The 25,309-nt window shown below is 32.8% G+C and overlaps 1 protein-coding gene across 5 annotated transcripts in view; it reads left to right on the top strand.

Annotated features, from left to right (window-relative positions):
- The window catches only part of gig (TSC complex subunit tuberin), a 49,793-nt gene that overhangs the window by 20,226 nt on the left and 4,258 nt on the right, over nucleotides 1-25,309 (top strand). For 4 of the 5 annotated variants that reach the window (XM_088235358.1, XM_088235350.1, XM_088235334.1 and 1 more), the window contains exons 16-31: nucleotides 1,224-1,420; nucleotides 1,788-1,901; nucleotides 2,816-2,967; nucleotides 3,666-3,791; nucleotides 4,813-4,965; nucleotides 11,829-11,943; nucleotides 13,559-13,741; nucleotides 14,297-14,467; nucleotides 14,670-14,818; nucleotides 15,080-15,218; nucleotides 17,272-17,495; nucleotides 20,447-20,625; nucleotides 20,977-21,484; nucleotides 23,368-23,631; nucleotides 24,870-25,005; nucleotides 25,084-25,224. In XM_088235358.1, the coding sequence (XP_088091484.1) occupies nucleotides 1,224-1,420; nucleotides 1,788-1,901; nucleotides 2,816-2,967; nucleotides 3,666-3,791; nucleotides 4,813-4,965; nucleotides 11,829-11,943; nucleotides 13,559-13,741; nucleotides 14,297-14,467; nucleotides 14,670-14,818; nucleotides 15,080-15,218; nucleotides 17,272-17,495; nucleotides 20,447-20,625; nucleotides 20,977-21,484; nucleotides 23,368-23,631; nucleotides 24,870-25,005; nucleotides 25,084-25,224 (2,951 nt within the window). The remainder of the gene's footprint in view (nucleotides 1-1,223; nucleotides 1,421-1,787; nucleotides 1,902-2,815; nucleotides 2,968-3,665; nucleotides 3,792-4,812; nucleotides 4,966-11,828; nucleotides 11,944-13,558; nucleotides 13,742-14,296; nucleotides 14,468-14,669; nucleotides 14,819-15,079; nucleotides 15,219-17,271; nucleotides 17,496-20,446; nucleotides 20,626-20,976; nucleotides 21,485-23,367; nucleotides 23,632-24,869; nucleotides 25,006-25,083; nucleotides 25,225-25,309) is intronic. The other variant, XM_088235343.1, reaches the window with a different exon arrangement.

The following is a 25,309-nucleotide window of genomic DNA, read 5'->3' as shown; positions in this document are numbered from 1 at the left end:
CAATTTATGGAATAAATAGATAATTAGTTATATTTTTAAGCACATTGTTCAAAATTTTGACAACTGCCAAATACTATCATTTCTATGATAAAAAGTTACACAGAAAGCATTCTACCAAAACATGATAACATCGGCCAAAAATAAGTTACATAGATTTACAAATCATAATAATCATTAAAACAACATAAACAGAAAGGAATAACAATATGGATACAAACAATAGACAATAAAAATACATGTACAAGAATAACAAAAAATAATATTTGTAATAATAAACATGTACCCAAATTAACAAAATTTCAACATAAATGTGATATATATATATAGTTATTCCCACGTATCGGATATATTTAGTTATTCCCACGTATCGGATATATTTAGTGTAGGGTATTGTTCCTATGGAACAAACCTATTGAACTTTTTCAAAGATGGTGAATGGTAATTATATTTATTTAATTGTGCATTTCATAATACACATATACAATGTTTTGTTCACTTTGCCCAGCAGTATGAAACAGTACTTATGATTTTCTTGTTATATTACTTTAAAATATTTTTTTATTTAATTTGCTTTTTACATTTATTATTGAATTGTTTAAACTTTCTACTGAATATGTTGTATAATTTTTAGGTTTTTTTTTTTTATAAACCTTGGGTAAAAGGAAATTTATGTTTTTAAAAAATATATATACATATTAAGCCAAATATGTTAGTATTATAAATTTTTGTAAAAAGCAGATTTGCCGTTTATGTCAATAAAAAAATAAAAAATATGCACTATCAGAAAAAACCCACCTAAAACCTGATTGCGCGTATTTAACAGAAAAGAGATACTTACAGTAAAATACATATAGGTAGATAAAACTTAATAACTAGAAAAATTACAACAAAATATAACAAACATAACTTACATGAATAATCGCATGTGTATCGTGATTGTCTATCTCTTTTTTTGAAAAATTGACGATGGCATCGCAATATTTGCTATACCTCAGATGTATCCAGTAATGGAATAATATGTCTATTTTAGAATTATACAGTGTAAACAAGGATTGTGCTCAGTGAGGTGTTCATACAGAAGAAAAACAAGGACTATAAAATGTACTTAAAAAAAGTATTTAAAATCAATAAATCATCACACAATTCAATCAGAATTTGAATACTTTCATTCTAGATGTGTACTTGTTATGTTTTTGTAAAATGTTACTTGTATTTTATTTCAGCATTGACTCGTTTGCCAACGGTTTTCGCCTCCTTTGTGGGAGACCAATACATGTCAGTTTTTGCCATTCTCCTTCCATACACCAACCCATTTAAATACAATCATTACATTGTGTCCTTGGCACATCACGTCACGGCAGCCTGGTTCTTGAAATGTCGCCTGCCATTCAGAAGGGATTCTGTCAAATTCATCAAACAGGTGAGTTTTGCCTTTGCAGCAATTCATTGCTTTAATATTAAAGTGTTGTCTCAAAAGCCAGAGGTGTTAAACCGGAAACTCTGAAATATGCGGCGGCCTCCGTGTAGTGGTCAGACTCACAAACGGAGAGATCCGGGTTCGATTCCCGGTGAGAACACAAAAATGTAATGTGATTTTTCTCAAGCCTGGGTGTGCTGTGCTGTAAATTACCACTGTATTTGGGCCTTCTGGCGTGTGGTATTCCAATTTTCACTCGGGCGTAAGTATCTGCCTAAGTAGGTTACAATTTGACAGTGAATTTTTTTTTTAACAAAAATAATGGAATTTTAATGAAAAGTACAAAATTTAACTTTTATTATATTTTCAGTGCCTTCACAGTAATATATTAAAACCCATTGAAGAAGGTAAACTTCATCAAGATTTTATGGAGGTTAATCAGGATTCTTCAAGCAGGAAGAGAAGTTCAAGTTTAACAGAACAAGTTAGTAATTTAAAATTATTAATACCATGTTTTTGCCAGAACATTCCCAAGTTACTTTAATATGGAGGTAGATCAAATCTACCCAATGTTTACTTTGCTATAGAGTTTGTCAAAAAGGTTTCACAATTTGGGTAATAAATACGCCGTGAATATTGATATTTTTCATGTGTATCAAAAGTTAAACTTAAATTTTTACAATGTTTGGTATTGGTCTTACTTCTTTTAATTGTTCTTTTGTACCTTGTTTTATGTATGATTTCCTTAATAAATAAATAAATGTTTTGAGTATGTCCAAATTTTTGTAGACAGGCTGGAATTCCTTCCTTTGGAGTTATTTAGATTCAAATTTGTTGCAACAGAGGAAAAACATTTTTGAGAGTAAAATATGGAAGTCTAGGCATTTACAGGGCTTATGATTATCTTGTTTTCCCTCTCTGTTGAAACAAATTAAAGTCATTACTTATTTTCTAAATATGCTGTCAGCGAATGATGGAGCACTTACTATTTATTATTGTTTAGTCTTATTCTTATTATTAATAGCTTTATAGGCGTTGATTTTTTTTTATTATTTAAAGCGCCTTTTAGAGCAGTGGACTTTAGTATTGTTATTCTATCTTCTAAACCAGGTTGTGTAGTTGCTTGTGGGCCTCCTCCATTACAAGGGGACAGGCTCGGTGTTAACTCCTCCGAGTTCAGATGGGAAAGAGGTCGATCCTCGTGCGTTTCTCATATATAAAAACTACGAAAATTACACATTTCAAAATGGGTGTCAATTGAATCGCAGTTTAGTGAAACTGGCAACTCAATATAAATAAAACAATTTAGTACTTGACAGAGATCCTAACAGCGCACTCAAAATGATTTGCATAATATACATATATGTAAAATAGTCACTATTAAAATCAATTTTGTAGGGCTCCCGACGCAGAGAACTGCCAAAACAGCTGCCCTTAGGAGAGCCAACTCTGCACGAGGCATCCGTTACCTTCCACATCGAGCTTACTGAGACTTGCATAGATCTGTTGGCACGCTACACCTATTCTCCCAGTATATTGGCCCCTAAAAGGTATATTTGCACCATCGTTTGTTGTGACATAATACATTTATTTCTCAAACTGGGAATATTATATAATAATTTGTATTCCAATTTAATTTAGTCCTCCTAACTTGGACAACCTGTTCTTGAAAACTTGTACAGTGTTAATTTTTTTCTTTATTTTTTTATTTTTAAACTCATATTTCTATAAAACACAATTTTGTAAGTTATTCTAAAGAGCGAAGCTCTTGCGGCTAGAAGTCCTTTATACATATGTGTTGATTATTCTCCAGGCGGATGAGGAATACAGTTTTGCGTGTGAAATAGAACCAGAATCCTGGACGAGTGCTTTTGACTCAATGGTTACTCTCAGGTAATAATTCCGAATAAGGAAATTTAGTGGAGATAAGTTCGCCTTGTTGTGTAGTCGTTGGCGCGTTTGCCTACCATGCTTGAGGCCCCAGGTTCACTTCCTGGGAAGGTCGACGTGAAGTATTGTTTGGAAAGGTGGTTTCACACTGTGATCTTTCATGTTCCTGAACTGGCACCTGAAGTGTAAGGCTGATCACCTCACCTTCATGTAACAGGTGATCGATATACGCTCCACTTAGTGTACCAATGCAGTCCCCTATGCATCATTAGGTGCGGAAGGGGTATGATGGTGACAATGATTTTAAGTAAGGGGTTTCAAATCAGAATTGAATTATGTAAATGATTCCTGTCATTAGGTTGCACACGGCGGATTTTCTTTTGTCGGGTGGACAGACCATGATGTGGCTCGTGGGGCAAAAGATCATCTCTATTACAACATCAGGATGTGCCCAAAATGCGCTCCGCCAGGGACTGTGTGACAGGTAATTTGATTTGACTTTTTTATCTGTTGAATGAAAATTAAATTTATATATTCTATATTACAATTTTACCTGTATTTATTTTTACTCGTGTCATGTTTAATTTGATTTATTTACCTATAATGTTTATGTGTATCATATTATAAGTGCAATAGAAGGCTGGTTTACATATTAAAATAGACTTACACACCCATAAATATCAAAATGACTTATATATTAAAAGTGACTTTTTCTTATTAAAAGTAATCGAAGGTGACCTTCATATTAAAATAAACTCGTACACATTTAAAATGACATAAATATTGAAAGTGACTCTTCTATATTAAGATTGACCCTTACTCATAAAAAGTGACTTTTGTTTATTGAAAATGACCTTTGCATATTAAAAGTTACTCCTACATACCAACGGCGACTCTTACATATTTTATTTATTTATAAATCATATAACACAAAGTATTTTACAAGTATAATACATACGAATTACATTCCCAGGAGTTACAACAACTCGGGACTTAAATAATATTAACATTAAAAAAAAAAACACAATTGAGAACAACAAAGATATGAAGCAAGTTTAGCACCTTTATAACTAAATATAACACAACAATATATAAGCCAAAAACCAGCAACAAACCAGTCATAGTGGCAGTGATGATTAGAACATATCCATCTCAGTTAGTAAAACATCTGGATGCCTAAGAAATGTCGTATGGTACGATGAACACATGCGGATTAAAAGTGACTCTTTTACATAAGGTGACTTTTAAATATTTAAATTGATTCTTAAAGCGACTTTTAAAGTGAATTACATATTAAAAGTTTTTCTTATATATCAAAAGCGACTCTTACATATCGAAAGAGACTCATGCACATCGGAAAAGACGCATATATACCAAAAGGGATGCGTACTTATTTATTTTATACAAATACAAAATTCATTTTCTTTTTATACATTGAACTTGATGTATTTATATGAATGCGTGCAATAGTTGTCTGAAATTTATAAATTTAACTTCCCTTTTAGGTGTCTCGTGCTTTGTAAAGCTCACACTGATTCTGTACAGAGCCCGTATGGTACTGGAGGTACTGGAACTTCCGGAACTCTAACAGCGGGCTCGGAATCTGATCGCGGATCCAGCGAAGGATTGCTTAAGACCGTCGACGGTGACATCAAAAGGTAATTATCATATGCACCTATCCTTAACTAAGCTAACAATATTGATTTTCATTTTCATTTCATTGATGTCACATAAGTTGCTTCAAGCTTATATGTCATTTTGTATAATATTTTATTATTAATTTGTTTTAAAAGTAATCTATAACTTATATGAATTGAAGTTGGTAAGGGGGAATGATTATTTTAATTTTTCAGTACATAAATAGATTTAATAAAAAAATATTGAATAAGCCGGGTGTGTACTGAAGACAACTCGAGGCTTTTTTTATTAACATTTTTATATATTTTGTGGATTCATTTAAATGTTTTACCATGTTCATTTTAACACAAAAAATCATTTTCATTTTAAAATTTCACTCGTTGGATAGCTGTTAAAAATAATTACGTATTATTTCATCACATTAAAATTATTTGTAGCATTTATATCCATCATTGATAATAAAGGTGTTCACTTAATGGTTTTCAAGATTAAAATTAATTAATAAAATTTTATAAGCTTTCATATAAAGTTTTTTATCGCAAAATAAAACACACTGGAACCTCCTTTTAGATACTTTCAAAATAAAAATGACGAAATGAAAAATGAAAAAATATTTTAAACATTAATTTAATAATGAAACGTAATAGTGAAAATATTCGTTTCTGAATTCCCTACATCGTCCTTTACTTACTAGGCGCAGAAGATATGCGCAAAGGGAGGGTGATAGTAACTTTTTTACACGGTACTGCGTGCAACATATCCCCCGTGTAAAATGAGGTTCTGGAGTACACAAATCCGGTTTTACTTTAGGAAAATAATTTACATTTAATAATTATTTTTTTTATGTGGGTTTCCTTATTCAAGAAATTACATCAACAAACTGCCTAATTTATTGCAACTGAAAAAAAAAGTTTTCCAACTTTTTTTACATTATGTATGTACATTTGCGGGCTTGTTGATTTAAACAATTATCTTCCAACCAGCCAAAAACAGACAGGTGTAAGTTGGTCAAGGTTTTTACTATAAATATTTGCAATAAAGTTTCAAGAATTTCCCATGAAACATATTTAGGAATATCATCGGTGATGCTGCAAAACCTCATAAGCTGTTTTTTTTTTTAATGAAAATATTTTGCTGCAATAAATTTGCTTTAGGGACTAAGAGCCATTAGTTTTGAATTATTGTTATTTTTACTTTGAATAATGATAGATACTTCAGGGGTATTTTTGGTTGATTAAAATAATAGTCATATATTAACAGAACGCTTTTAAGGTTCCCCCTTTATTTTTCGACTTTGCAGTATCACTGACGATATGGTATTTTGCTTAGATGGGTGAATTCATCTCCTTGGTAGACATTTCACATAAATTATTTTCTAAAAGTGAATTCGCATTTCTGTATTTTATTTTGCAATAATACAATACCATTAAAACTTGAATAAAACTTAGTTTGTATAGTTTTAAAGTTTAAATTTTTTTCACGGACACTGTTTATGTGTCTCTTTTTTGTTCGAAGATACACAAAGTATACTCTACAACACAGCAAAAGTAACGAGACCACATATTCCTCTTCTTCCATTTCGGACAATGTTTTGTATCCGCCATCCGGGTACTATACTATGTCACTCCAAAGCCTTTCTGGTCATACCACCCGGTAAACCGTTGCAATTACCTACTCTGTTTAGGATCATTTTAGTCTCAGCATGCTTTTAATACACTCCTTAATGTAGTAACTTCTTGCTGAAATTTATTGGTAGGCGATGGTTTTTTAGTACAAAATAAAGATAATTATTAATTGATACCAGCATTTTCTGACTCGTGAGAATTTATTTAGTGTTTGAATCAGTTTGTCGTCCTATGGTAATGCCCCAACTCACGGACCAGAGGTTCGTACCTTACTTAACCACAACTTGATTACCATTTTATAGCAGCGAGTTATTTACTACTTGTTCAAAATTTAAATATTTTGATAAATCGTAAGAATATAAATAAATTACAGAGAAGTATTTGATTTTTAAAGATATTTAATCATAACATGCTTTTATCTTTTAATTATCACATTTACAGTTTGTGATTGTACATTCGGAAGGTCAAATATTTATTGTGGAATGTCTCCACAGGCAAGTCACAAAAAGTAGATTGGTGGCTCTCATAATATGTAATGTCGTTTGTCATTTTTTTCTTCTGATATATAGACTTACATCTAAGAACTGTAATTATTGTATATTTACATATGTTATTTCCCTTATATTTATCTACATATTTTAATACAATATTTCTAGTTTCAAAAACCTTTTTTCGTAGTAAAAGTAGCCCACTTCTAAATTTTGTAATTATTTAACTGAACATGAATGCACTACAATAAAAAAAAAAAAAAACAGGGATATTATAGGATAAACAATACTTTGTCTGGCCAAAGGGAAATACCCACTGTGAGTGAGATTTCATTAAAAAATCATTCCAGAAATACTTAAAATATATAATGAAATGCATAGCCTTATTGAAGAAAAGGTACATTTTATAACGATTAAAATATACAATATTTGTAGTATAAGCTCACTATATCTAAAAAAGAGAGGTTCTTATTTCTCATGGTTAAGAGAAGAGTCCTTACACGCAATAATTAATTTTATTATCACTTTTGGTTGATATTCATTATGCTATTTCTCCCTCCACTAAAGTACACTTCCTAAATGTTTATTTATATTTTAGCATGTTTTCATCTCCATATTTTTATCTGTGTACTTCCACTAATTTTCGAACATATGTTTGGTATATTTGCATTCTTTTTAAAATCTTGATTTAAAATGTTTTTGAGGTGCCTATGGATTTCATAACAGTCGAGTAAAATTGATCTTTAGCTAAATGTTACCACACTAGATTAATGGGGCCTGTTGCACTATCAATATGGTTTGTCAAACTACTATATCACACACATTTTAAGAATGTAATATTAAAGGTCGGGTTTTTGAACTATCAATTTTACAGACATCAGTATGCAAATTAAATTTTACTGAAAAGAGACTTGTGAAGAAAAGAGTGTTTTGTGTTTGTGCCTTGAAGATGGATAGTAGAAGAAGAGCCGCCATAGTTGTACTTATAATTGCATCAAAAAGTAAACATCACAAAAGCTGTTGCGCACAAAAATGTATTTTAAAACATAACCAATATATCATGCAATAAATGCTCTTGAGAAATGAATTGGACAATTGCAACAATTACTTTAGAATGAGAGAAGACTGTTAATTCTCTCATTTATGTCGTCTCTCGTCGCATTTGACATAGTAAAGTTAATAATCTCTATCAATTTGTCAAGTTCTTAATTTTATTTGGTTTTATTTAAGTAATTGCTATAAGTTCCACCATGCAGGGCAGATCTGATTCGTGTTGGTAAATAATTTAAAATTATCTCCCAACACATTTTGTGATCATTCAGAGAAGCAGTTAGAAAAAAAAAGTTACCTTTCTCCATGACGATATTGAAGCATAGAGCGTTTGCACTGTCAATTTTATTAAAGCCACGCCCCCAGATAATTTAGGATTTCAAAGCATCCGGATAATTCTTCAGAATTAAGACAAATTTGTCATTATGGAGTGTCAAACTATCAATACTGTTCGTCAAACCACTAGTTTAACAAACCATATTAATAGTGTAATGAAACAAAAAAACCGTCACGCTGTTTCCCGTAGGGGTAGGGGGAGAGGATAAAATGCCATATACCTTTTTCTTCGCTCTACATGTCCAAACCAACGCAGAACCCTTTTTTTTATTTTGTCTATAATGCTTATCTCGGCCTTACATGATGCAAGGATCTCGTCATTTGTCCACCACCTATCATACATAATTTTACCACGCATTTGCCGGAGATATCATGTTTTCCTAATTTCATTCTTGTTTTTCCAATTTCATAAAGGTCTTCACCAGGACTCCATTGTGATTGACTAATACCCCATTAATCAATGTTGTTTAGTATCTTCATTAATATATAAATCTCAAATGTTTCAATGAGCTATACATACATCAAATTATGTAAATACATAAAGATATTTAATCAATTATTTGTTTTAATCTTGTGTCAATAAATTTACACACATTTCTTTTACTACCCCTTTAAATTATAATTAATCATCATTGCATTCGTACCCACATAACATTCTTAGATTTGGTCTATGTTTACAATTATTTTACACTTTTCATGATTATGTTAAAGGCAATTTATGCCGTTTATATAAAATAAATAATTAACATACACCATGTATTTAAATTATTTGCTTGCATTACCACTTAAGAAATTCTTCAGCAAATTTTTACTATTTGTTTGGTCAAACTTACCTAATACTAAAAAGAAAGCATGGAGATTTTATTATTTCTGATACTGTTCTTTTTCACAACTGTTTTGTGCTGATAGTCGAGAATCTTCTTTTAATTAACTGATTCTATCAACAAGTAGCTTGGGCTTCTCATTGATTTTGCAGCAACTTTAAAAAAATCTATTACTCTTTTTTATAAGAAATGATGTAAAACTACATTTTACTCACTTTGATTATATGCACTCAACTGGATGTTTTTGCGTTATAAGCTTACTTACCCAATTAAAATTAATTTTAAATACACGAGAATTGTCATTTAGCGCAACAAAGAATTAAAAAAATTATGTATAGGCATTTTTATAAAACCATATGGAGTTGTTATTTTTTTTTATTATTTCTGAGTAGGCTGAATTAAAAGTTGAACAGTGTCAATAGTGCATTTAAAAATTCAAAAGGTATTTTCCATTTATTGTTCCTCAGAACCCTTAGCATGTCATGCCTTCATTTCATTAGTTCGTTCATATTCCATACGGCTATATCACGTTAATGCTATCAAAATTGTATTTTGCTCCCGTTTCTACATACGAACAAACAGTTTGCGACTCTTCTGTTAGCCACTCAGATTTATTTTATCCACATCACTTAGATTTTCAAATTATTATTCAGTAAAAAAAATATCACTGTCATTAATTGTGGTATAAAGTATGTAGTTCAATCAAATTATATACTCAATATGACATTTTACTCCTATTTTATTTTATCAGAGATCAGAAAAATAATCATAATGTTTTTCTTCTTCTTGTCATCTCGTTTCTCTCCATTGCTGGATAAAGGCCTCTTCCGAAATTTTTTTTTTTTTTCCCTCGGCACTCTGTTTCCACCCATGTCCCACAAGTTCGACAATGTCGTCAGTTCATCTCCTCTGTGGTCTCCCTACTTTTCCTTGATTTTCGTAGGTTCTCCAATTCAGTATTTTAGAGGTCTACTTATCAACTTCTTGTCTCACCACATGACCCGCCCACTGCCATTTTTGTCTTTCCCCTCTTTCTGCAATATCTTTGTATGGCGTCGTATCTCCTTATTCGGTCTTTTAAGGAGATGCCCAATATTTGTCTTTCCATACACCACTGAGTCCACTTAATTTTATAGTCGCTTCTGGCAGTGAGTGATCCGGTTTCTAGACCGTATGTTGCCACCGGCATAATACAAGAGTCGTAGACTGTCGCCTTTAGATTATTTCGAATTTTCTCATTTCTGAAAACATGTTTCACCTCTCCAAAAGCAGCCCAACTTAACCCAATTTATCTAGGCAGTTCCGCAGTTTGATTTATTTTTCCCAATTTGATTTTGTGCCCAAGGTAAATATACTTGTCGACAGCACCAAGAGTTATATTTCCAGTACATATGTTGCAGTAATCATAATATTACATACCTACATTTTGAATTTTGTGCCAATTTCAATATTATATATATTATTTGGAAATTATAAAATTCCTGCATATTTTACTTTAAAAAATAATTTTGGATGTTTCTCTTATGGTAGCTAGTTTTTTTTTCTTAGAAATTTTAGAGAACTTATAAGTAATAGTTAAATGTTTTATTGCGTTTGATTTCGTAATCCATATTTTTTAAATATATTTTAATATTATTTATTGAAGTATGGTCCAAACCTAATTCATTCTAGATTCTTAGAACTGTTATTCCTATTATTTTTGCCCAAATTTTTGTTTTTTTGCTGTTGACTATGCAAGGGTTGATTGATATACTTCACCCCCGACCTATTTAGTATCTTATTTTTAGACGTAGTCCCCCTTAGGGGTGGTAAAAGAAAAAAAATGTTTATTTTAAAACAGTTATTCTCCCAAAACAGCCGACACAGTTTCACAAAAAATTAAATTGCTACAGTACAGAAAAACTATTTACTATAGATTAAATTGCTTTGAGAAACTGTTTCTAAAAATAATTTGCACTATTTATTCCGTTCGAGGAGTTGTGTTCATAAGCGAACTTAATTTACTTCTGTGAAACTGTTTCAGCAGCTGCTTGTACCAGATTTTTCGTGCTGGACTGATATTTTAGGAACCGTTTCACAAAACAGTTTGGTAACTGTAACCGCTACTCATTTTAAATAGCCAAAACACTCATCTCTAGTCACCCTGGACTGACTTGTATGCACTTCCAGCTATGCTCTAACATTTCTTTAGCTTCCTGGTAGAACATTTGTCCAACCCCTGCCATCCACTCATCTGCACAGCACATAACCTCATTGTCGTCCAAAAATTTATTCCACGCAAATGTTCTTTGAGTTTTGGGAATAGCCGGTAATCACTGGGAGCTAGATCAGGTGTATATAGGAGGTGTTCAACATGAAATCGTTCCTGGAATAGGTCAGGGGTGGAACATATCAATTAACTCTCATAAGTCACAAGTTGTATTGTGGGTTTTTAAAAAAATAAATCGCACCACAATTTTAATCAAATCTGTTAGTTTAGAGCACATTGGCAAGTAAGAATATCTTTTTAAGAAAATACTCCAATCAACCTTTGATATTAATTGTGATTTGTTTGTAATAGCCAAAATTCATCGGAGAATAAGAATGAAGTGCACACTGGATCACCCAAGGGAAGTACAGAACCACCCCAACCAGCACAACTTAGTCTCAAGCTTGAAAGTTTGGCCAATAAGCAGGTAAATGACTTCGAATTAGATATTATCAGATTGAAATATATATTTTTTTCTTGCTTCAGTTATTTATTGCATTGCTTAAACATACGAGGCTTTTTTCTAATATTTTTTTGTAATACCACCGTAAATCACATAATGTAAAATCACCGGTCTAGTGTTCCTTCGTTTGATCAGATTGAAGTTTATCGCAACTAGAGCATAGACTATAGGACCATTTTTTTAATACCGGTTTTTTTTCGATATTACGATTTCAAACATCGGAAACCCGGTATTTTGATATTTTCTCGATATTTTATGCTAAAATAAATACTTAAAAATCATAATCTTGTTTGCTTCACCGTATTCAGTTTTCAAGTTAAAATCATTTCAAAAGATGGGAATCCGGGAAATAAAAGTGTTTTAAACTAAATCAATAATAATTATTTAAATTCATTGTTTATTTTTGAGGTCTTCAACTTTAACCTAACAAATACATACATTTCTTTAAACATGCTATGCTATGTTTTTGAACAAATTCAACAAAATTTAAAATATTTAAACAAACCGTACAAAAATTATGATCTTTTAAGTAAGTCTGTAAGTATGAAATAAAATCTAAATTAAGAAAATATTAGGTGGGTACAGCTTGTAGTTGTAATGTTAACTAAAATGACTAGGAAGCTACTGTCGCTACTGACGCTACTGATGCTACTGACGGAATTTGGTCGAACAAAATTAGCATTGGTTGATAATTGGTTGAATGAGCAGAATAAGGAGCGTGATACAGAATTACCTTACAAAAAACCAGACAAAATAAAAAAAATCTCATCTAATATTGAAATTCTAGTAATAGAGAAGTCAATATTAGTGTTTTCAATATCGAGTTTTTGGTCCGATATTCCGGTTTTATTATATTATCGAAAACCGGTATCTATGCTCTAATTGCAAACATTTTTGATTAGGTAATATGGAAGTTTTGGTATTTACAGAACTTATAACCCGCCATTGGCTGGTTTATGTGGGCACTTTACAAGCTGCGTAACATTTAGCATTCCACCTATATTTTAACATCTACATTTTCTTAACTCTTCCATCTGTTCACTTTTGAAGAGCTGAAACCTTTATTGATGTGGGTGAGATTCATCTTTGTCCACAAACATTTTGACATACACAAAATATTGTTGATTAAACCAACTGGTATGAAAAGATGTATATAAAATGAAAAGTATTTTACAGGCGTTGCCTAGTAGGTGAAATAATTCAGCCCGAACCACAGACTCTAGAAAGACTAAATAAGTCCTGGAATGAATCCAGAAAAGGCAGAAGAAGTGTCCTCAGGCCTCAGGTAAGGTGGTCTGATGACATAAGATGGGTTGCAGAAACCGGTTGAATGCGATTGGCTCAGGATAGAAAGATGTGGAGATCTAAGGGGAAGGCCTATGTTCACCATTGGACACGAGAGGGCTGAGGGATGGAACATAAAAAAAGCGTAAAATGTTAAAATATGTAAAATGCAGGGCATCCCAGAGAGGGGACATTATTCTGAATAAAAAATATTAAAAAATGTATGTAAAAAATAAGAGTAAAAAAGGTGTTTCTTTTTTTCAGTTGTATTGAATCAGACCTTTCTGTTTTCCAGTCGTCGGAGGAGAAGGGTTACCTCAGTGCACTGCCCCCGCGGCTGGAGCACATCATGGGAGGCAGTGGGTCGGGAGCCTCAGAGTCCCGCTTGCAGTGTGGCTGCTGGTGTGGGGGCTGGGCGGAGGTCCATGTGAGGGGCCCCACAGGAGACGTGTCTTGGGTCATGAGAATACAGAACCAGGTTTGAATTACATAATTTATGATCAAAAATGATTTTAATGAATTAAAATTTTTGCAACTAAGAAACACATTGTCAGTAATACTGCAATACCACATTATTATCAATTTATTTTTATGGGGAACCTAAAAGTTATTCTGTTAATATATTATTTATTACTTACGATTTTCCATTAGAGGAATAGAACAATCATCATTATTTAGAGTAAAAATATCTTCATCATCAAACCCTTATCCCCAACCGGTGGTGCATAGGGAACTGCATTGTTAAATAATGCAGCGTATCTCAATGCAATATTATGTTAAGATTTAAAAAGAACAAATCAATGCACTGAAAGTTTATGAATATTCTATTCTGAAAAGGACTATATATTTTTAAAATTTTATTCTACTCCACGTGTTCTTCACTTCTATGCCACGTCTTTTTCAATCTTCGTCGATGTATGTTTTGTTTAAGTGTAATTAATTTTAGGTTCTTTGACCGGAGTAAACGGAATACTGACATTTAAATTTTTTGTGTCTTTGTTGTATAATATTATTTGAAATGTCCGTTTTTTAGGTAAACTTTGACTCTCTGTGGAGTGAGTTTCCACTGAGTGACATCTCCTCTCTGTTTTTGGGGGGCAACTCGGGCCCCTCCCCCTCCCCCTGCGCCCCTGCTCCCCCGCAGCACCTCGGTAGTGCAGCTTCCATTGCTTCCAGCGGCTTCCAGGATGCTAAAAGTGATATGGTAAGTAATGACAAGTGATATGCTTAGTCTTATGATTTAATTGGGAGTGCCACTATTCAATAAATAAAATATTAAGGAATAACAGGTGATATACCTGGTAAAGAATTGATATGGTGTAATGGTGTATCCATGTGTGAATAATGATCTGAGGATGTGATGTTATTGTGATGATAAAATTAAATGATTGGTGTTTTGTGCCCAGTTGTCAGATGGAGACCCACGGTCACGAAGTGGCAGTGGGGGCTCTCAGCCGGAGCAGATCCAGAAGTCCAGCTCAGACAGTGTAGTGGGACTCACCGCCCCTCCCGCTCCACCCCACGCCTCCACTCACTGCATCGTGCCAGCCATCAGGTACTTCTTTCAAATGACGTAAAATCTTTACCATTTTCTTTTACTTTTGGTGCTCATTTTCAAATTTGGGAAAAAATGGACTCAACTTATGTTAACACCTAATGCTTTGCACAGCTTAAAGTTTGTCTTTAAATATGGACATAATTATCGCTGACTATGCGCGCCCGCACATATTGCTATGGCCGACTGTTATATATATTGAAGGCAGATGGCGGGTATTGACTACCTTTTGATTGTCATCACAATATTTGTGTGTTCAAGGTCACATGTAATCAGCACCGGACCGATTAATATTCCCGGCTCACCACAGAGACAGAACTCTTCTGGCACCAATACTGATGATGAGGAAGGGCAGATGAATCCTAATGACCCTTCATCGCAAGCTTTTCTCGATGAACAGGTAATATAAACGCGGAAATGTGAAATCGTTTCGTAGAGTCTCACTCGCATAAATAAAGGCTTCGGTTCTTTTTCTTCACAAAAATCCATTGATGAAGGAATCCGAGAAATATGGATGTTCAATAATCCCTAAACTTCCATATTTTTTTCTCTTCTTCTCCTGTATTGAAATATCTATTAAATCTCTGGCTTGGATCAAAAAGGACCGATGTCATAAATCCCAATATTACAGGAGAGTACTTTTTCAATCTCTTTGTGGCATTGTAATGAACTATTTGACGTGTTTGAAACGAATATTGATAATAAAACATTATCGCATATTGCTAGGTAATTACTACAACTAGGTAAACTCAATATCAGGATTTTTAAGTTTGCCACTGAAATACATCTTTGTATCTTCCTCCATGAATGCTAAAAATAGACAAGTCGTGATGCATTTAAATAATATTATGATGATTTGAATGTAGTACTTGTTTTTAGTGGTTAACTCGAAAATGCTGACTTGGAAGTTACCTAGTTGTAGTTATTATGTATGGGTATATTCTTTATTATTTTTTCAATGTACGTATTATTTATTTTTACATTGTGGATAATGTTCCTCATTGGGGTCGGGTGTGTACGTTGCCGAGGGCGACATTTTATATAATTTGGGAACATTCGCTTGAGGGAGCTTGGGTTAAGTTCACTGGAAGAGCGGAGGCAGCATGGTGACTTGATTGAAACATTCAAAATCTTAACTGAGCAATATAATGTACCCAAGATAAAATCAATGTTCACTATGAATGAAAACTGCCATCTCAGAGGTCATTCATTGAAACTAAACACTAGCTCCTTCTCATTCAACCCCAGGAAGAACTTCTTGATAAACAGAGTTGTGGAAAAATGGAATGGCCTTTTCGAGAAAGTGATTGGTGCTAGTTCAGTTAATGTGTTCAAAAACCGCCTAGATGCGCACATCAATTTATAATAACCATGTACACTTGATCTACACACATCAGCTTAATAGCTGCTAGTGTATTTTTATTAATAATAATAATTCTTTACTAAACATTATAAAATCATAACACATTAAACATAATAAAATCAATTAAAACTTACAAACAAAATAATTTTTCTACCTCTAATCATATATCATATCGTCGGTGATACTACAATACCGCGTAACCTGTTTTTTTTTCACGAATATGTTTTACTGAAATAAGTTTATTATAGGGACTAAGAGCTGTTTGTTTTTAATTATTGCTATTTTTACAAGTAATATATCAACATAACCATAAAAATTCAATTGATAGTTGTGCGGTATTGGAGTATCACGGACAATATGTTAAATTCAATATAAATATAAAAAAATTGACCCTCTACAAAATGTTGGTAAGATATGAATGAAATCTGACATTGACTCTTTTAGATCCAAGCCACAGAAATATTGATGTTTTTGCAGATATTTTTCGATAAAACTTCATAGTCTGTAGTTTGACCATAGAACGCTTTCGCCTAAGGCATCTTCGCTTGTCAAGAGAGGTAACATTATACACTTGTCAAGAGAGGTAACATTATACATGACAGATATAGTAAAGGCAATAAAAGGTATCAATGATAGCAGGACACCAAATGCCGAACACTATTCAAGTGGATCGGAAGATCTGTTGACGAATTACAACGGTCCGCCTTCTTCTGACGAGTTTTCTGTGGTTTCCTCTTGAAACAGGTCACAGCCGAAACATCTTACCGATCCTTACATAAAATAACGAAATAAAGTTTTTCATTGAAGTAAATTTAATATAAATTTAAAAGAAAAAAAAAAATTTTTTTTTAAGTAAACAAATAAATAACTATTGCTTTGAAGTATATATTAACCTTGTACATTACAAGCAAGGTAAAAGAATAATGCAACTAACATATAAAAAATAAAAAAAGGCATCTTCGCTTGTTGGTCAAATAAAACAAAGCAAAACTTAACCAAGGAATTTTATTGATATTTTTATCAAAATCATTATTTAATATTATTTCTGCGCTATATTACGAATAAATATTTGAAATAAATTTCTTTACAGAACAAATCGCGGCACCCAGTTCGGCGTTCCAATTCCTCTCCGGAGATGTCTTCCAGTTGGAAGAACCCGTTCCACGTGCGGGAGAGGATGGAGGCCATGGAGGCCGAAGATAAGCTGGAAACGCTGGCCGGGGAGTGCTCTGATGCAGTGTCCCGCCTCAACAACGGGAACGAACAAACTCAAGACAATGTGACGTACGCCAAATCCATAGAAGAAGGGAATAGGTAATCTTAATAATATAATAAACTAATGTCTTTTATTACAGAGCCCCGATTAATTACATTTTAATTTTGGATCAATTTATGCTATTTACTACAAAAAGGCCTATTATTTCCAAAATAAGATCCGAAAATGACACCCCGCAAAAGCATAATGTTATATAAACCGCAACTTGATTTTCATAAAATTTCTTAGACTTCAACCCTGATGATGGACACTGCAATGCGATACGAAACGTTGGTGAAGACAGCAAAGTTAGTTGAAAATTACTCAAAAATAGAAATGTTTTTTTTAAATTGTAAGAATACAAATTTTATTTAAAAATGTAATAAACGTGGTAAAATCAGAGGGAATTAAACTAATATATAGTGTATGTATGTGCTTGCGTGATTGCATACATTTGTGCGTTTGTGCGCGGGAGCATGTGTGTGTGTGTGTAGATGTGTGCTTGTAGATGTGTGAGTCAGTAAATATGATCATCTGTATTCATATTATGAACTGTATCGTCACTAGACGCGGCCACACACACTGAATAGTTAAAATAGTTATTCACTATGAATACTCTACCCCAACTTGATTCCCATTTTCTAATAGTGAGTTATTTACAACTCGTTGAAAATGGCCCCAAAATTAAAATATGTTGTTAAATCACAAGAATGCAAATGTATTTTTTTTACTAAATATTGATAATAAAATAGGCTTCTTGCATCTCTTTGTACATCATCACTACTGGCCAACTTGTAAATCTAGAGTTTCCAATATTATTAGCATATGGAAGGAAATGTCACGCAAGTTAAATATTCTTCAAAACAAATAAGTATCCTGCCTCCCGTATCACCGGCAAGTATGTATGTAAAAAAACACAAAATTCCTTGCAGCTTCTTATAATATGTAGATGCATAATATGCCAATGAATAATATGTATGTATATTATTTGTGTATATTGTCAGTTTAACTAGCAGATTGTGAATTGAGAAAAAAGTACTTGCAAAATTCTTTCCTCGATTATGTTATGTAAATTATTATATTTGATACAGTAGCAATTGTTATAATTCTCAGTTTATCGAATGCATATATATATATTATTATGTAAATACTTGTTAATTAATGTTATTTTATGTCATACATTTTCGTAACAGTTTTAATATTGTTTAATGCTTTGATGTATGGAAATTTATCAAAAGTATTTCTCATAATAAATTTATTTTGTTCATTTAAGACACATTCTTGATGAAAAGACCTTGAATTAAGTATATTGCTCGATTTTCCAAACTATTATAGAGTACAGAATAGTTGCATGGGCAGGAGCCAGCAAAAGTACTAAAAACACCTTGGAAATAGCTGTACTCGTGGTCCTTATCAGAACACCCACAGCAGAGGTGTTTGAACAAGTAGGTGTTCTGGATGTCGGGCAACTGTACGCTAGGGCGCTTCTTGTTCACACACACAAAAATGGTGGGAGTAAATAAAATACTAAATATGAAACCAGGCTGTAAAAGAGATGCAATTTTAATTATTTGCAAAAAAATGTCTGTATGATTTGGGTCCTGAGAACTGACTCGAGATGGCCACCCTACTAAAGCAGTGGTCTCGTAAATATGGAAGTATTCTCGTTTGCCATTGTTGTCATTTATTTTTTTTAATTTTTTTGTTCTTGAGAACAGTTTTAATTTTTTTAATTCATTATTTTTTACCTACCATTTTTATTAGGTATTATTTAATTTGCTTTATTATTTAGAAAAATATTACTAGAGTTACTAGTAACTAGATACATACGTTGTTATTTTTTTAATTTTTTTAATGTGAATCTTAATATGAATAAATAAAAATACGACAGTGGAAACGAATGCCTTGACACAGGTTGTGCCCAGTGAGGCCCTCATACAGAAGAAAAACTGTACTATGTATATAAATAAATAAATCAAATTGCTCTCTTAATTTATTTATTAAGTAATTAAGTTTTTCCGCTCTTCTGCACAATTTGCTCTTATGAAAATACATAAACAGTTTGCTAGCTAAGCAGACAATATACATGACATATTAACTTTTTAATCTTAACCGGTTTTACATAGAATGTGCGAAAAATCTTAATCAATTTTCCAACAAAAAACTTAATGAATTTTGGTGAGATGAATAATTACAAAATCCACAAAAAACTTCTGTGAAAACTTCGAGGCCGAAGATTAAAAGGGTTAATAGTTTGCATAAATAATCACGCTTATTTAATGAAAATAACCATAGTTGTTTTTATGTTTGCTTTTTCAGTGATTTACTAATATATATGAGTATATTTATGCAACCCCCTGTACTTTCACTCCGATTATTTAACATTTATGTAATAAATAGGTAAAAAATACTTTTCTTTCATAAAAGTTTTTATTTTATTTTATATTTTTATGAAATGTAATATTCAGAACAAACCTTCAAACCTCAATTCTATAAAAAGTGGTTTCATTGTTTCATTGTCTATTGACTTAAATCCTTTTGCCAGAATGTGTATGAGACTTACACGATCGGTCTAAAACACATTTGAAATAATGAAACCTCTTTTTTCAGAATTGTGGTTTGTAGCCTTTGTCCTGTACACAGTCGATGTGTAGTGTTTTTATTCTAATGAGAATGAGCTTAAAATATTTCTTTCATATTTATTATGTATCAATAAATTTGTTCCGTGACTTGTGAGATTATTAGCAACTTTTAAATTGTTATTTGTTCTATTGTATTTTAAATATTTTGTTGCTTCATAAGTATTCACCCATTTACACTATTTATTTTGACAATTTATATATCGCATGAAAACTAGAGCATGATTATGTCAATATATGTTATATGTTAATTCACCTGGTGTACTAATACCTTAATGTATGCTTTTATTATATGTATTTATTCTCATCTTTTTATAATATATATGCATGCAAACCCCATAGTAATAATTTTTCTTTGACAAAACGTGTAGGTTCATAAAAATACTGTTCCCTAGCTCTGGCTTACAGCTAAGTAAGAAGGGTCACACTATGAAGAGTTTAACTAAGGATATGAGGGTCAGCTGTGAAGCCATTCCCGAGGAGATGTCCGGCAGTACACCTCCTCATCCACTTCATCACCCGCATCTCTCGACTTACAACTCTGATCCAGGTACACTTATATTTTTTAACTTTCATCTTCTTGAGATATGAGACTTTGCTGAGTATTGGTATTACAGGATTTATGACCTGTTATGATTTTACCCTGGCTGCTTTTAGTGGTCACATTGCACATTGTGTAACATTCACCATTATGCCTATGTTTGAACATCCACATTTCTTCAATTCTTTATGGAATATCAATCAGTCCTTGTCTACAAACATTTAGACAAACTCAAAATATTGTTACAACCATTTTTTAAATAAAGATATATATTTTTCCAATTAATTTTAGATTTGATTACAATTAATTCACCTGCTTTCAAATGTTTATATAAAATAATAAATGAATATGTATTTTCAGGATCAACTATTTCTGAAAAATCCGATAGTCTTCAAGTATCTTCGACTTCTACGTCAGAAATAAACGTAGCCAAAGTTTCGTTTGAACTGGAGCATTCTAAAGCCGAATCTGACGTGTTCTCCAAAGTGAACAAACCCGCCGATATAGTTATTGTGAACTCCACCAAAGCCACGAACTTCACGGGAGATACGATCACCAAGGTGCAGATGTCTCAAGATGTGATGAAGCTAAGCGCTAAACCCCCCCACTCCCCGGCACCCGCCTCTCCCCGTCCCACCAGCAGAGTTCCCAACCTTCCGGCGCCTTCTAGACAGCCGCTCATGTCCCAAGGCAGAAGCAACTCCCTGCTGCCCACGGATAACCTAAGAAACGCAGCTAATTTTAGTTTAAAGTTTAACGAAATGCAATCTAGTCAACAAGGAAATATGCAGCTAGACGATTTGCCACCTGTGTCCAGATCCAAACGCTCCAATACCATCTCCGTCATGAGCCCGACGAGGAGGAGACGGTGAGTGAATAAAGTTACATATTTTTATCATGTATCAGTGATTTTTATTCCTGATAAGAGATATTATACAATATATAAAGGTGCTTTTACATTGAAATATTTCGTAGTCCCCGGAGAGGCGCCTGAAGCCAAAATGATCAAGATATACTGCAGTTGGTGTACCAATGCAATACCCTATGCATCTTTAGGTGCTGAAAGGGAGCGATGATAAAATACATTTTTTTAAATGTAATACTGTCATGGAACAATATTTTTAAATAAAACTAGTTATATTTTTTATAATGTCAGTTTTGATGGTTTCACAAAAGCTGTCCCTCAAAATTTGAGAATTTTTTCTAATCTCAGAAACATTAAAATAATTTTAGTAACTAACTTATCTGACTCCTTCAATAATTATATTGGAGACAAATTTAAAATCAACATTAAAAAGCACACAATGACTACGCTATCCAGACGAGACATAATATGACTAGACCTTATAATATGTTTATATAACCCTAGCGAGTTTTAAGAATTATAAATAAAAAAAACACTTTTATTATAATTTTAAAAATATTGTTTCTATTATTTAATGTGTTGGTGGTTAATTGGTTGAATTCCATATTAGTTTTAAAATGGCATTCAAATAAAAATCTTTGTGAGGTATTTCATCTTAAGACATTAAGACATCAAATCTACTTAAATTACAGTTAAACCCCCAAATTAAGTTTTTTAAGGGACCGGCAAAAAATATGTAAATGGGAGGGTACTGAAAAAAAAAGAATTCAGCAAATTATTATTTATTAAATTATTGAGAAATGTTTGACCCATTTTTTATTCCAATTTTTTAAAATATCATATTCATAAATTATAAATGTCTGTAAAACACAATAAGCATCTTAAAAATAGCAACTTAAACATGAAAATGGCAGCAATAAATGTTCGTACAGCAAACTGTTTGTAAAATTACAACCAAAAAACACAAAAAATGGTGGGAATCAGAAAAAGTGGCTGTAAATCAGAAAAACACAAATTGTTTTAAAATTACTACTAAAAAAACACAAAAATGGTGGCAATAATTTAATCTATTAATTTAACAAGTTGGTATAGTGATAGATACTACCTTTAGACTCTTGAGCTGTCGGTTTTCAGTGGGGATTGCAATTTTTTCCAACCAACAAGTATAATAACTAGAGACTAACTTCAGTTTCGTGAGCTGTCAAAAACACTAAATGGTGGCAATAAATGTCTGCAAAACACAATAAACTGTTCAGTAGACTCAAAATAAAATAAAGTGTTCAGTAGACTCAAATCAGTGTTTGATTTCTAATTACAAGTTTAAATATGGAGTTCTACAAAATAAACACCAAATCAATCAATAACAATAAACTGTCTTTAAAATTACAAATTTAGATAAGATAGAGACTAACTTCAGACTTTTCAGCTATCAGTTTTCTGTGCGGATTGCAAATTTCTCCAATGTTAATTGCGGGGAAAAAAATAATTTAAACTGGGTTTTAAATGTACCGAAAAATTCAAAATTCAATGAGACTTTAGACAAAATTATACATAAATCGCAGGAAAACGCAAATTGCGCGGATGTAATTTTGGGGTTTCACTGTATTACGTGTGAATCCTTATTATAATCCAGTTTTTATTTGGATACCTTTTAAAGATCAAAACTATATTATTTGCACTTTTTATACGTCATACATTAGCATGTTTATAGCCATGGAGCGATATTTTATATAATAAACATCAATCTTGATGGTTTCACAAGTGGTCAGCCAAAATTTGCAGATTTTTCATAATAGATCTAGAAATATTAAAATAATTTAAAAAGGAGATACAGAATGAATAACTTGTGTATTTCACCCCTACGATTGTATCCAATCTGTGCACAGAGACAACCCTTCCCCGAAGCCCAAAGATTCGTGCTCCCGCTGGGGGGCCAGTCCCGCCTTCGTGTTCCTCCAGCTGTACCACGGATCGGGAGCAGGAGGGGCAGAGCACCCGCTGCTACTGAGCACACCCCTGCACATGCGCTCCGTCAGTAACCTGGACCTCGTGCCGCCCCTGGAGACTTATCGCATCGGGGTCCTCTACATTGGCAGGGGGCAGCACGATAATGAAACTAGCATACTGAAGAATGAGTTTGGAAGTTTAAGGTACGAACAAATCTGTCTAGGTACAAACTAATAGTGGCACATCTGGATCAAAGAAAAAATTGTCTTCATTTATTTTATTAATCACCTGTTTTGATTGCCACAGCTCCTTAAAATAATAGTTATAATTTGTATCTCTAACTTTAGTAATAATTTCTTTTTTTCAAAGAGTACAAGGTGTGTCCAATAAATACGCGAACTGATCCAATATGGCGACTATGACGCAATGTATAGCCTCGCCCACTAGCTCACGTGTTGCCTAACAAGCCAATGAGCGGTCAGTACTCGTATGACTGTGAAGCTGTACGCACTGTGCCTCTAGCGTTTGTTTCTGTTGTGCGGGTTTTAGCTGTCCATCGAAATGGAAATCGACAAAATCAGTGAGCTTGGGAAAAGTTCGCAGGAAATTACGGATATGTTGAGGACTATTTATGGTGATAGTGCTCTAAAGAAAACATCAGTTTTTAAGTGAATGAAGCGTTTTAAAGATGCCCGAGAAGACGCTAAGGATGATGCAAGATCTGGACGACCTTCAACCTCTTGTGTTTATGAAAACATTGATCAAGTGAGGTCCCTTGTCCTCACTGATCATCGGGAAACTGTGCGGATGATTGCTGATGAACTAAACTTAGGAACTTAGTTCGCGTATTTATTAGACACACCTATAAAATAAATGTAAATATTTTTTTTCACATTTTTTAATTGCTATATTAAAGAAAGATACCGCATTTTCTTGATTATGAATAAGACTTGTTTTTTCCTATTTTGGTGTCTCTGAATTCGAGGAGCGCCTTACAATAGGTGTAAAATTCTGTGTAATAAAATTGACCCTAATTACCGTTTAAAATGTTGGCAAGAAGACATTATGATATTAATTGAAAAGTTATTGTGTATGAATTGGTGATGGTGATAGTAAATAAATAATATGCCTATTTTTAAATCCTTTTAATTATGATTTAGTCGTGCGCCTTATATTCAATGGCGTCTTATTAAAGAAATATGGTAGTAAAATAACTTTTATAACCTAAGTCCACATGTACACTTAGGATGTGTGCGATTATATTTTTTTCAGTTGTTTTATACCTTTGTATAAATGGTGTCATTTTTGATTTTATGACAATACAGTTTATCTATTATTAGTGATTTTGAGAAAAATATCAATAAAATTTCTTGGTTTAGCTTTATTATTTTGTTTATTTCTTTTTCTTCTTCATCTTCATATTCATCTTTTTGTTGGACAGGTACGCCGAATTCTTGCAGGATTTAGGCACATTGATCTCACTGGAGGACCCCAAGAGTTTGGGACTCTTCCTCGACGTAGAAAAGGGCGGCCGAGATGGAAGGTTTGCCTATGTATGGAAGGATGATATTATGCAGGTTTGCGCCCTTTTCTGTTTGCGTTCCGATTATTCAGAATACTGTCCCCGGCATACACTAACATTTCCTCGGTTGCAGGTGCTGTTCCACGTAGCTACTCTGATGCCAAATAATCCCTCAGATCCTGAGTGTAATGAGAAACGGAAGCATATTGGAAACGATTTTGTTTCTATAGTATATAATGAGAGTGGAGAAGATTTTAATATTCAAACAATCAAGGTAATCACTTTTTACTTCAATTTAGTACTTTCCACAGAATGTGGAATACAAATTCTGTTGGCTCATGTTAATGTCACTGCACAAT

The sequence above is a fragment of the Micrasema longulum genome, unplaced genomic scaffold (genome assembly GCF_059751315.1).
Source record: "Micrasema longulum isolate JH-2025_06_02 unplaced genomic scaffold, ASM5975131v1 h1tg000093l, whole genome shotgun sequence".
NCBI lineage: Eukaryota > Metazoa > Arthropoda > Insecta > Trichoptera > Brachycentridae > Micrasema > Micrasema longulum.
Note: the sequence above shows the minus strand (reverse complement) of the source record. Positions and strands in the feature narration are given on the sequence as shown.